This window comes from Apus apus, chromosome 2 (assembly GCF_020740795.1).
Source record: "Apus apus isolate bApuApu2 chromosome 2, bApuApu2.pri.cur, whole genome shotgun sequence".
Lineage (NCBI taxonomy): Eukaryota > Metazoa > Chordata > Aves > Apodiformes > Apodidae > Apus > Apus apus.
The window spans coordinates 44,862,890-44,877,227 of record NC_067283.1 but is presented as its reverse complement, the minus strand read 5'-3'; the positions used below and the strand labels follow the sequence as shown (position 1 = coordinate 44,877,227).

The window sequence follows — 14,338 nt, the reverse complement described above, 5'->3', positions numbered from 1 at the left end:
ACAGCTACACCTCTGGAAGGAATCACAAACTTTTAAGTCTTCCTTTATTCACTGTAATAGCAGAGCTGTCTCACATCCAGTATAGCCAGCTGCAGCCTTTCATTAAAGAGATCAACTCTAGATAATCTGTTAATGAGTTACACATGTTGCGAGCCAACTCATCCCTCTGCTTTCTGCAAAACCTCACTGAGCAGGATTAGACTGCATTACAACTGCAAGTGCACTCAGGGACTATTCTGTTGGTTGTTTTAAATAGAATCAATGAAAACCATCTCAAGCAGACAGCTGAAAGGGTTTACAGCCTTCACATTTCTGTATCACTTACATTGTGATTGCTTTCTTTCACTCAGATATACTGCTTAAACAAGAACATACACAGAATAACATTACTTAGGAGAAACAGACTGTGTCTAACTGTCCAACACCCTTATATGTTCATCAGAAAACTTCTGGCCAGATTTGCTTCAAGTTGGGATGAAGGTAAGATATTTAGGTCCTGTAGAAAATCTTGATTTGTAAGTAGAAGACCACTAGAATAGTAAGGCTTTTAGTTAACACTTCCAAGGGTTGGAGTTTATGGAAGCTGAGAAACTAGAAGCACTACAATGGCAACTTCAATTTTCATTTATAACCCACAAGAGCTCCAGTTACCTTTCTGTTGAAGAATATTTCCGAATTTGTCCTTTGATAAATTCAATGGTAAAAAGCTGGGGGTTTTCACAGTCACATACTATTGCAAATACCTACAAATAAGAGATAAGGATCATATTCATGAAGTAGTGTTATTTTTCCACGATACAAATTGAGGCCATCTAATGTATACTGTCAAATTCCTACTATTATCATCTCTTAGTGCTTCTGTTTAAAGAAGTGGTAATGGAAAAGGTTGCCTCTTACCTCGCCTAAAGGTTTCAAAGTTGCAATGTTATAGGTAGCTGGATCCCGCTCCACTAAGCAAGCTTCTGTAAGAGCTAGTACTCTTTTCACAGGTTCCTTAAAAAAAACCAACATAAAACAAGCATGTTAGGAAAGAGAATTCTTAGCAATTAAGAGAAGCAAGTAATTTCAGTTTTATACCCTTACCAAGTGTCTAGGTGTTATTTTTTGAACAACAAACTCTGCTAAAGATGTTATAGACTCATCGTTGCTGTATTTTCCAAAGCGAAGATTGAAGTATTGCTCAAATTCTAGCGATTCTTTCCTTATCCGCAGAGAGATCCCTATGAAGTTGCCCGCATGCTCTATTGCGCTTTTGACAATTTCTTCCCTTTGCTCAGATGCAAAGAGGTGCTGCAAGTTTCAACAAGAAAAATAAACAGATGAGAAATATAGCATAGCTCAAGATTATCAGTTTCATGATGTACAGTTTCTCTGCTATATACCCAACAGTAGAGAATCTTCCCAGCAGCTAGGTTTTCTTTTGCTCAGTGCATAGTACAAAGAGAGGAGGTATTTATTACACAAGAGATGCCCTATTAAGTTTACATTTATTAAAAAAAAAATAAAAATCTATAGCAACTATTCCTAAAGGATCCCCATTAGAGTGCCATTAAAGTAAAGGTCTGCATGACCCGCCTGCCCACCCTTGGCAAAAGTTCCTGACAGGCTGGCAGGAGTGAGGAGCCAGAGAACCACAGTGACAGCCCCAGCTTCTATCTGTAAGGGCTGCTATTGAGCCTTGTGAGGCAAGGTTAGTGCAGCACTAGAGGATGAATTATATATTGCTAGTTTTATGCCAGAGAAAAGCATGCCACAGTACAAAAGACGTGGAAATCCTGATCTAGAAAGTAGTCTTATTTTGTTATTAGTGACCGAGATCGCTGTGTTTACATTTGTAACCATGAACTAATTCCTGAAGATCCATTTTGGCTGCTTGCAGTATAAGACACAGAAACCCTTTCACAATTTTGAAACCAACGTTACACTGCAGTATTTCCCGAGAAAAGCTGCCCAACATCAGATTACAGGCCTAAAAGGAAGGCATCACCACTGATCAATCAATTTCTGAATAGAATCTCTTCATCAGGTCGGTAGGTTAGTAATGCTGCCTGTCACTTCCATAACTTTGAGAAATGCCAGGAAACTCCATGTCTGTTTTGCATTCATATTCGTTATCCAACTATAAATAACTTGGTATTTTATACTCTGTATTTTTTAAATATGTAACAAGAAAAAACCCTATGCCTTACTCTCAAATGTTTTAACTAAATTCCTGTGGACAAGAGGTTCTAAAACTCATCCACAAGCCTTGAGGCTCCACAGCTGCATCCCAAAGATGCACATACTTGTACTCTTAAATTGGGTTGAAGCTGCACTATTAACTATGCAGCTAGAAACATCCTAAGCACCATACCGAGATGTTTTGTTTTAGTACTCACCAATCTACTAAATCCTCCATAGAGAATACAGAAGCCTCCCTGATAGCCAGCAATATCAACAAAGCCTTCAATGTTTCTGTAGTCATAAGAGCACAGGACTTTATTTGTTGCAGGATCAATTTGGTCAATACCTCCAGGAGTCACCTCTAGAATCACAGGCTTCCTCGTATCACTCCAGTGATGTTTATAGCAGTTATACCTCTGCAAAGAGAGCTAATTTTAGACATCTACACACACTCCTTTACTACATAGCAATAGTTGGTTTCCTATCTAGTAAATGGTGTAGGTGTAAAGTTAAAAAAAATGACATAATTTCCCTTAATGCTCTTACCTGTGTTAACAACACTGAATCAAGTGAGAATAGCTGTCTACTGACAAGGAAGTCACAGCTTAAACACTGAATAGCAAACCCAAAACAGCTATCCCAAAAGGATTAAGTTTCTCTTGCTGCAGACTATGCACTGTGGTTAGACAAGGAAATGGCTATTGCACAGGATGCTATTAGTCAGCTAATCAAGACTACATAATGGTAGACTTATCACTATAGTGGAAATTTTTCATCTCCTGCGGTCATATTCCATTACAAATACAGACTTTCTGAAATGAGCACATCAGGTGTCTGTTCTAAACTACAGTAAAACAAAGGGGATCCTCATATTCCAGCAGCGTTACTATGCTCATCACTGAAGACTTATTCTGTACAATGCTTTAAATTACTTTTAAGTGCTGTCTTCTGTGACCAGAAAACATAAAACCAAATACAAGTCCAGCACTGTATATTACCAAGATTTATTAAATGGCAATCTTATCTTTAATCTGACCTACAAAAATCTTCACCAGAAACTTTATTTCCACATTAAGCATTCAGGATGTTGTGCAGGAAACTATTTAGAGTTGGAAAGTAAAAAGCTGGAAGCAGTAAACAATTAATAATGAAGCAAGCTTATGTTTTTATTCTTCCTTCTCAAGTAAGAACTCCGTGTGGTAAAGCCCTTTATTTCAGCAGTAACATTCAGAGTCTTTGAATGGCTCAGGCCAAGTGAAGAGAACTCAAATATTCTACTGCTGAAAAGGTTCCCGTTGCTTTTGAATGAACTCTTCATTTTCTCTTCTCAAAGCAAGACTTTAGATCCAAATTTACAAAAGCTACTTTAGGTATCACATCTAGCACGTGCATAACATGCATAAAACACAGTGAAAGTTTAAGTCTTTAGATCACTTCATTAAACTCCACATGATCAATATAAGCCAGACACTTACCCGTCCTGTGATTTTTCCTTCTGAGAAGTCTGTCCTGAATCTCTGTTTTTTAAAAAAAAAACAAACATCAGTAAGTGCAAATATTATATCCAAACTATCCAGAAAATCCACATTTAAGCCAACCCTGTTTTAAGGGACTTGAATTAAGCCTCCTTGAAGACTTGGCATTCCACTGCAGTTTAATGTATTCTGTGTTTGTAGCTTGACTTGCTATTTAAGAATCATGCACTAGTTGCTGACACTAGATCAAGTACATTAATTAAATAGCTCAAAATATAAATCACTTTCTTACTTTTTATATAAGGAAATAAAACACTGTAAGCTACCCCATGGTAATGACAACCAAGTACTTGCTGTTTGCTTGAGGGGAAAAAAAAAAACATTAAATCTTACCAGTGCCTCTGTAAGGAGCTCTGTTCTGTGCTCTGTGGAAAATTTAAGAGTTTCAGACTTTCTTCCACTCCCTTTGCGAAAAGTGAGACTAAATTCTGTTCCTTGTCCTTTTCCAACAGGAGAAATACTACAGATATCTCCATAAGGCCACTAGACAATTGAAAGTAATCACATTATACTGTCAGTCATTTTAAAGCTACATCTGTTCCACTCAAAAACCCTTAGTACCTAAGTGAGTTGCTGTAATGAAACAACAGCTAGCATGCTACGTGGCAGCTTTAGCTTGAGATTCTTATTTAACACTCTGCAAAGTAAGTAAGTGTCCTAACTCCCTTCAGGGACATAGCCTTGCAGTGATTAAACTTACCCCAGTTCATTCAGAACAGTACACCTGAAGGCAAACTACTACTTTGTGGCTAATAAAGATAAATAGCTTAAAAGGACAAAAATCTACTGGATATTTGTAGAGTTACTAGAGGTAACACCAGTTTTCTGTGTGCTTTTGTAGCAGCTGCCATACCTTCTGGTTTTGCTGAGATCTTGTCAGACTACATAGTTTCTTAAGACAATATGCCATTATTCACTCTGGATGATTAATAATAGTCAGAAATAAACTCAAAGTGTCCCCATTCAAAAATTAGTTACCTGATTTGTAACTTCTAGCGTGTTGGGATTGTATGTGGTGATGGCATGGGTTCCAACTGAAAAGACTCGCTTATACCTATAATACAGAAGGGTGTTAGTTTCTCCAAAAGTCACAGAAACACCCTCTTGAAGAGCAAAACTATGTTAAGCAGCTATATACAAGTCAGTGTTAGGAAATGGATCTGGAAATTCCTTTTTTGAGTTGTTAGTTTGCAGTTTATAATATGTGAAGCTCCTCTGCTCTGTATATCCAGAAAGGGGGCATACAAGTTAAATACTACCAAATTTATTTCCTTGCACATATCTTCTCCTTGTTATTGGCTAATTCAGGACCAAAGACGCTTGGAACTTGTACTGGAAGGTACTAACAGACCAGAATAAATTCTAAAAAGACTACACAGATAGGACAAAGTTATTCCTACAATACTCCACAGCATCTGTTTGAAGACAGCAGTTGCAACACGAAATAATGCAATTTATGCACCTGGGCCATAATACTGTTATAAAGCTGATACTATGGCCAAGCCTAATTTTCTTCACCTTGAGGAAAACTAAGACTATTACACCTCAAAAGACTGATCACTAAAGCTAGAGTTCAACATGCAGCTAGTCATCATGCATCAATGTCTCAGATATGTTAACTGCCACAGCACTTAAAGAACAGCTGTAGCAAGGCAGTTGCCTGCGTTTCAGGCATACCAGAAACAAGCAGCACTGAGCTAAGAAATTTAGATGCTTCAAGTGTGAAATCGAAACTTTACCATGGTTTCATTTCCTAGACAACCTTCACAGCAAACCCTGAACAAACTCTTTATATAGATACTATTTGCATACTTCCAAATCAGAAAGTTTTGCAACATAACTAGCCAGAGTTTGAAGCAATAGATTACTACTAATCCCTTACTACTTGTGCAAGCTTCTTATTCTAGGGTACTTCTATCAGGAAGCAGTCCTGCCCAGAAAGTCAAGTCAAACCTGAACCAGTAACAGTACTAGTAACTATTTCCCAACCAAAGAAACAGGATCTGAATACAGATGCCTCTCTTGAACTTGAACCAAACAGACATACTGGCTGTCCATACTAAAATACTGAATCAGTGCAGCAAGTTCAGTTTCAGTTCTGGATAAACCGTGAGTTGGCTAGGGAAAGAGCAGGTTAGGATCAATCAGATGGCTGACTAATCTGATCAGTACCATACTAGACACTGCATCAAGAAGCAGGTCATTTCTTCCTTGTTCCTCAGCATTCTTGTGTTGCAGTCCTTTCTCTCACTTGCCAGGTCTGCAGCACAAGCCATCGTTTCTGTACAAGGTCAAACTTTGCATGGGCTTCAGATACAGGATTCAGAGCTGCTCTGTCACGTTATTTGAACTGTCCTCCCTTCTCTCATAATAGCAAGGCCAAGTGTATGTGTCTGACACAGTCAACCTCACAAACTTCATTCCCTACCATTTTCCATTATTCAAACTGATGCAAGTTCCAGCCCAGAGGAGTTTGTCTAGGAATTAAAGCAAGTGCCTATTTTTTTCAAAGCTTAGAAAAATCAGTAGTAATATGGAAGTGAACTGCCACCTTAAAGATGCTTAATTTATCTAAAACATCTATTTGTTTTTCCATGTAGTTGAATTTTCCTTATTTAAGATGCTGGTCAACAGAAGTTGCAGTAATTAAGCAGAACATTTGAAGCTACTCTATCTCCTAATAATCCCACTATAGTCAGTCTGTCAAAGGATGCTCTAGTTCTTAGATAATAACAAAAATCCTTTGAACAAATAAGCTGTTCCCTCTCCTCTCGTTTACAACTTAAGTAGTATTCTGCCTTTTCTATGATTTACAAATAAGGTTTATGCTGTTCTAAAGAACATAAACTTACTACAAGTAATAAAGCACTTTTTTAAGGTCTAGTTTACTCACTTAACATACTAAAAACTTTCAAAGTGCTTTGTGGCAAAATCACTTATAATTGAAGACCAGCTTCCAAATGTAATAGAACATTCCTTTTCTCCCCTCAACCTCAAGCCAGCATTTCAAAATGTAGAGAGCATATTTATTATCCAGCATACTCTTGTCCAGAACATCACCTTTAAGTATGTAGAAATGTGTCTATATGTCCAGGCCTTGAAGATTTCACCATTAGTTATCTCTCAAACTACTCTGCAGTACAGTCTAATGCCAGGCTGTTTTGAGAAGAATTTAAGAATTTCTCTTCCCAGTAATAAGACTATTGCCTATCACTAGGTTCTTTGAAGCACTGTAGAAGTCAAAAGTTACACTTCTTAAATTCAGAATGAACTTGGTAGACAAATTTTATAACACCACACTTAAAGACAATGTTCAGTAACTTTATGGAATTACAGATCAACACTGGAGAATCATCATCTGTGCCACTGGAAAATACTTTAACTGCCATGCATACAGCCCATACTCAGCAAAGTGACAAATCATATGAAGAGTCACAGTGATTCAGGCTCATTTAGGAATACACGCTAAGTTACTTTTTTTTATGTTATCCATAGATTATACAGAGATTGTATAACTATGAACTGAGTGGAATTAAATACTCAAATAGACAGTTACTAAAAGCCATACAAGCTTCTGCTGCAACTACTCACTAAATAGTCCTTTCCCGTGCATTACATGAAAAGTCATTGAGTTTTTAAACTAACCTTCTGTTTTAGGCTTTAGACTTAGTTTGAAGTTCTATAAGACTACATAGTTTATCACAAAACTGGTCAAATTTCAAGATCATACTACTCAAACTTCAACAGTTTTCATCATGTAGGAACAGGCTCTTTAATGGAAGACACTGGGCAAGAAGTAATTGAGTTCTATGTATTTAGTTTTCAACAAGTGGCTCAAAACATATGCATAATTTCAGAGGAAGAAACTGCATATTTTCTGTTGAGAAACTGAGATTAAGAGGAGAAAACTCTTCTAAATTCTACCCCAACGTAGTATCTTACTATTACTAAAAGAAACAGTTTATTCACGCATGACTGCACACATCCAAATGCATGGGTCTTAGCTCAGGTAAGACACAATTTACACAAGTTATGAACAGAAATCTAAGGACATAGAAATAATATATATTAAACTGTATTTAGAGTCAATCAAGAATCTGTATTGGTAGAAGATTTTGCCCTCAGACAGCTGGTCAGTCTACTCTGGACTCTGAACTACACAGGGCTTTAATTTTTACCAACAAAAAGGCAGGGAACTCTGATCAGACACTGAAGCAATCTCATTGTTCTTCATAGCACATTTGAGAAACACCTGTGGCTGTCACTCCTTGCAATCTCATTCTCATTTCCTTCCCAGCATTCCCAATCTTTGATAGGAAGAATTAATGAAGTATCTGTCAGCAGGCAGCCCAAAAAAAAAAAAAAAAAAAAGCAGCCAGTTTCAACTTACTAGGCAAACAGATTCAGACATCACCTCTCAGTATAATAATCAGAATAAAGCAGTACTCATGCAGACAACATACCCTCTTTGTTCTGTTGATGTTTAAGTAGCAAGGAAAAATCCCAGTTCCACGCATGTGAGAAGGAACAGTTAAGCATACCAGAGAAAGTCCTATGAAGCTTTAAAAAGTATGCCTAACAGCTGACTTCAAACACAACATAACAGATACCAGTTATTACACTTTAATAGTATTTATTAGAAGTTCTCTAGCTTTTGCAGACAGACACACCACTAAAAATTCAGTTTTAGATCCAAGACCCCCACTAGGGCTGAAGTTTATTTCTAGTAACAGAGATTTTCAAATAATCTCAGGTAATAGTTTAACAGATAATCTATTATGCAACATGTTAAGTATATGTGTGGACTAGTGACCCTCATCTGTTAAAGTACAGAAGACATTACCCTTCCAAGAATCTGCTCAGAGAAGAAGTATTTTCATTTTAAATGGCGCTTTATATAGTAAGTTAAAGAGACTCAGAAGCTGAGTAAGTCAGCCCAATTTAGAGCTACACTGAAGTGTGGGAACATGTGCAGAGGAAGGCTAAAACACGATGTTTAAATTCCAAATTGATTTTAGTGAATATGTATTCCAGTCAGAGACTGAGCAGCAGAAGCCTTTTGTTCAATTTTCATCCATCAATACAGGAACTACGCAGCTAAAACAAATAACTGAGAAAGAAATGTCATAGGAAACAAACAAAAAAACCCCACCCAAACAAACTTTAAACTACTCACTTTCCCCTCCATGAATGTTTTGTTGTATAGAAACAAGCAAGATCTCTGTTTTCTCTAATTACATTCATTCTGTGCCAAGACCTGAAAATAAAAGAGACATCCTATTAGTACTAAAGATTTTAATTTAAAACTAATCATCAATATGATTCAAGATAAAAATACTTTGTTTTTAAACAATAAAATCACTGCTTTGTCAATTAAAAAAAAAAAAGAGGAATACTTATGTTTATGAAACACTGGGTGAACTGAGTTACACATGAAGTTGAACATGATTTAGTCTCTTCCCCACTGATTTTGTTACACGAGTTACTCTTTAACAATACCAGATTACAGTAATTTATGACTCATTACTTGCCATACTATCACAATCATGTTACTTCTGCTGCACCTTTCCCCATTCAGATTCAGACATTTTATGCCATCTCCAGAAAGCATAACTCCTGAAAATTGTGTAACATCAAAATTATTTTAGTACCCTGCATCCATAACTCCAGCTAAGCCAGATTCCTATTGTGATTTTTAAATAAACAGTGAGAAGACATCTGGATAGATAGAAAAGCTCGCTTTCCAGCCTGAAATAAAATTTGAAGTTGAGAAACTTACTTATTAGCCAAGCATTGTGATTAAAGAGCTGACTAAGCATCCTTTCCGTGCTGTAAAAGTTTAAGCAATCCCACCACTAACATCCTCTGGAGTGAAACCAGAGGAGGGCCACAAAGATAATCAGAGGGCTGACTGGTCCTGTGAAAACATGCAGAGAGAGTTAGGGCTGTCCAGCCTGGAGACGAGAAGGCTCCAAAGAGACCTTACTATAGTGGTCTTCCAGTACCTGAGGGGCCTACAGGAAAACTGGGAAGGAACTTTTTATAAGGGCGTGTAGCAATAGGACAAGGGGGAATGGCTTTGAACTGGAAGTGGGTAGATTTAGGAAGAAATTCTTTACTGTGACAGTGGTGAGACACTGGAACAGGCTGTCCAGGGAAGCTGCGGACGCCCCATTCCTGGAAGTGTTCAAGGCCAGGTTGGATGGGGCTTTCAGCAATCTGGTCTAGTGGGAGGTATACCTGCCTATAGCAGGGAGGTTGGACTAGATGATCTTTAATATCCCTTTTAACCCAAACCATTCTGTGATTCTATCCTGACATGCTTATTTCACACATGAACATCTATTCCCTAAACACATGCAGGAACTTAGTGAAACTTACCCACAGATGCTTGACCAGACCTTTGCTTTAGAAGTTACTAAGTCCTAAGGAATGCTCCTGAACACTAAACACTATCTTCCATAACCGAAACAGATGAATTTTGAGTACTTGGGGCAATTAACTTCCCTTTTAGTTATTACATATTTAAGGCACTTAAGTGGACATAACCATATTAAGTTGCAAGGGTAAAGTTGTCACTCTCAGTTTACTGCTACAGCATTAGTTTTGTTTTCAAACAGGCTTCCCTGCTCTTGATTACAGGCTGGTACTCTCTTAGGTTCATGGAACTGTCAGAGCTGGAAGGGACCTCTAGAGATCATCTAGTCCAACTCCCTGGCTAAAGCAGGATCACCTAGAGCACATTACTCAGGACTGCATCCAGGCAGATCTTCAATATCTCCAGAGAAGGGGACTCCACAATCTCCCTGGGCAGTTCCCACTATTGACGTGCACACTATAATAGTTCACACTATTAATGTGCTGCCACCCCCAAAACATTACCTATTAAGAAGCTAGCCTGAAGAATTCACATTCGTAGTTTGCCTGAAGCAATGCTAATGTAATCCAATCTCAGTCAGTACCTCACTAAAAGTTAGACTGCAAACTCAGTTACCTTTTTACATTCAGCTAACTGTACTCAACTTGGCAAAGGAAGCTTTCTCATTTTGAGATGGATCACCTGTAACATTAGCTCACTGCTAATTTCTGCCTTCTACAACTTCAGGCTATTTTCTTTCTGAGTAATGGCTGTAACAGTTATGTAGTCATGAACATGAAGAATGGATAGCCTGACTGAAATGAACTTGAGAATTCCCTCCCTAAGGTGAAGCACCGGAACAATCATCACTACCTACTGACGAGAACTGCCTCTGGAAAAAGACAAAACCAGTATTTACATACTTCAATGATTCAATCTTTGAAAAAAGCTTTCACAGTTAATACCTCATCAATTTGAGTCAAGTTAAATTATCTAAAACTATTTTTTGGAAGCAAAGTTTCATGGGGGTAAGATATTAAACAGTATTATTTCCTAAAATTCGCCGTTTTGCCTGGTTTACAAACTATGTTGTAGTATTATTGCTGTGGATAAACTTGAAAACAGTAAAGTCTGTTTGTCCAAACTACACAGATCTTGCTGTATAATAGCACGCTAGCTCTGACGATTTTGTGTTTTGAAGTTATCTTTCAGAACAAAGTGCCAGATACTCAAACTTCATACCTCCCTTTTTCAACCATTTTCCCGACACTGACTAATGCATTAGCAAAAAGAAAATAAAAGGCTTATAACAGAACTAGCTCCACTAAGTACGGGATTATAAAATCTGTTTGTAATTCCAGTTTCACCAACATCAGACTCCTCTAACCAGCTCTACTAAGTCCCACAGATGTGAACACCACCTGCTCTAAAGTATTTAAAGCAAGATGTTCTCATACTTGCCAACATCTAGTCTTAATAATGCATGACTAAGGAACACTCACTTATGAGCTACCAGCAGCTTCCATTAATTTTAACATGAGCATTTCACTAGGTTTGGGACACTCGCACATGAAGTACTTTACTAGACTGCTTTATTGTTTAGATTAAAATTACTAAAATCATTAAGCTTTGATGCTGTACTCATTGTGCTTCTTGGAAGTGATTGCAACTACCTCTCCCACTGAGAAAACTAGCACACAGGAAATACATGCCAAAATCTAATAACAATTAATACTTGTACACATTTTCCTGTAGTTTAACAGAGAACAAGGCTAACAATAACCTAGTGTTCTGAACTGCTGTGTTGAAGTCCAGCAATCATTTTTCAGCTGTCTTTTGTTCCACAGTAAGAGCAAAATGAAAAAAAAAAGTTCCTGACAAAGACATTTTAGAATAAACCAAAAAGTTATCTTCCTTCACTCATTCTTGCAGAACCAGTGCAACACCACTCTTACTATACTACCTACAATGTGATGTACTGTAACTTTAGTACCTGTGACAGTATAACTATTGACTTTTCAGAGCAGATCAGGTTTCATTATTAATCAAGTTTAGCCATAATGCTAGTGTAGGCTGTGGTGGTCTGCTTAGTCATATCATACTAATTTCCCAAAATAAAAGAACATTCTTCTTCCTGTCATCTTTACCTCTTCCTCCTGTATTCAAGATACCTTTAAAAAAGTTGACTGATTTGACACAAAAATGGGGTTAAATTTTTATTTCACTCATAAAAGCATCCATAATAAGTCCCCAGTTTTTATGATCATCTTAGTGTCCTGTGGTACCCAAAAATAGAAAATTGAAGCTTCAAAAGGTTTTGAACACATTGTGGCCCAACTATTGGATATCCCATACTCATGGCTCTCAAAGGTTTTAACACTAGAGAAACACCTACTTCAGTTGTTCTACTGGAGCAGAGGCAACAAGTATTTTTAAAGTAGCAGTTTATAAACATGTTTCACCTGGTTGAGAAAGAAAAGCATGCTGAATGCAAAACATAGTCAAACAATCTGAGGTTCCTGCAGGCAAAACACTGTCCATGACTTGCAACTTCTTTTGGGAATCTGACTAAGGCATTCCCCCAGTAGCTGGATATTTTAATTAGCTTTTTCACAATACAAAAGTTCAGCAATACTTTCCTATTTGGTTCTTTTAGTACCATAAGTAGCAGTGAAACAGCTTTTGGGGGAAGAGTTCAAACTACATTTTTGTGTACTGCCTGCACCAAAAATTGCAACCCCTAAAATTAAAGGGTCTGAAGTGCTGCCAGAAGTCCCCCTCTTCAGAGTTTAAGCTACATTAATAGGTATATTACACAAGCTGTGTTCAACTTGCATACACTTTTCCCTTTTCTAGGATTTCACATTCTTCAGACAAAATTGCCATCTGGGAAAACAGAATCTATTTTAGGAAACAGAGACTGAATTGTCTTAAACTAACACTTGAAGAGTTAGAAACAAAGCTGTGACCTTGCAGGCTTCAAAGCAAAAGGCAGTGTTGTAATTACACATAAGTATTCCTCAGTTTAAATAATGTTAGGAGTTTGGACATGGGATCAAAATTTAGTGCTGAATTCAGATTGACTTTTTCCTGACCATATTATTCCTTTACTATTAAAAAGCTTCTACATCTTTAAGTGAAGACTTAACTAATGCTAAGGTAGTGCTTCAGATACACAAACAGGATTATTATTCTATTCCAGTGTGGGGAGGAGGAAGAGAAATGTTGATAAGAAACTGAGAATCTTTAAAACAATAATTCCAGCAAAGCTAAAACACAGAATAAAGTTCCTGAGAAGTCTATACAACACAGGGGCAGATACTCACATCAAGCTCAAGTGTGACTTTCCTGAGAGAGATTAAGACATACCAAAAGGATAAAAACAGAGACCAATTGGAAAGAAATAAACGTTCTGTTAATCTGTGGTTCTACATATCTACCTTTTAGCTTCAAAGTCTGGAGCCTGACTTCCAGCCATCTAGTCATCTGTAGCTTTAAATGTGTTATTTAAATAAACAAGTTTTGTCCACTGAAATGTTTTAGCTGTCTAGGCTTCATCTGCCTCTTTCACTGCTGTGTGCACTAACGGCAGAGATTTTCCTTCAGACAGATTATTTTTAACAAACACTAAATGTTTTCCTCTTCCCTAACAGTACTGTGCTCTTAAAGTACTTCAGGCTAAGTAGCTGTGGAAATAGCTGTTTCTTAACATGTTGTGCAGGATCTCAGATCCCTTTTTGTAAGGGGAGAAAGAGATGAGACCTACCAGACCCTTAAAAGAGAATTAGTGCAGCTTGCCTCAGCGATAGCAGCATCACCACCTTCAATGGTCCAGGATGCAAACAGGCTGAGAATTTCAATCTTACTACAACGGTAAGTGATGGTGACATTATCGCCAATCCTCCAGCTGACTGCTCCCATTCCCTCACTGAGGACCAGTGCTGAAGACAACCAGAATCTTCCACAATTGTTTTTTTTTTTTTCTTTTCCATCTACAATAGCATTCTGCTGTACCATGAATCAATCTGATTCACCAGCAAGACAGGTATCAGAACAAAAGCGTTTACTAACTGGGGGGGGGGGAAAGGTGCTCCTTTCAGTCAGTTTAGCCATCATGTCATGCTTCTTCAGAATATTGTTCTATATTAAGTCTTACTAGTGAAGAAGGATAATTGTCAAGTTTTTTTAGCATAATTTCTTAGAAGCAAATTGTGAGGTTGAGCAGTTGAAAGTTAACATTTCAATGAATGCCAGCTGATTAACTATTTTATTAAGTCAGTAA

General features: G+C 37.5%; 1 protein-coding gene across 3 annotated transcripts in view; it reads right to left on the bottom strand.

Moving 5' to 3' along the window:
- DNAJC13 (DnaJ heat shock protein family (Hsp40) member C13) overlaps window positions 1–14,338 on the bottom strand; it is a 54,800-nt gene that overhangs the window by 38,314 nt on the left and 2,148 nt on the right. For all 3 annotated transcript variants that reach the window (XR_007888624.1, XM_051610733.1, XM_051610734.1), the window contains exons 2-9: window positions 8,875–8,955; window positions 4,677–4,752; window positions 4,032–4,181; window positions 3,639–3,680; window positions 2,379–2,579; window positions 1,084–1,290; window positions 898–993; window positions 652–743 (exon numbers count right to left, since the gene is read on the bottom strand). Coding sequence is in view for 2 of the 3 variants with exons in the window: in XM_051610733.1 (XP_051466693.1) it covers window positions 652–743; window positions 898–993; window positions 1,084–1,290; window positions 2,379–2,579; window positions 3,639–3,680; window positions 4,032–4,181; window positions 4,677–4,752; window positions 8,875–8,942 (932 nt within the window). In the remaining variant the exon portion in view is untranslated. The remainder of the gene's footprint in view (window positions 1–651; window positions 744–897; window positions 994–1,083; window positions 1,291–2,378; window positions 2,580–3,638; window positions 3,681–4,031; window positions 4,182–4,676; window positions 4,753–8,874; window positions 8,956–14,338) is intronic.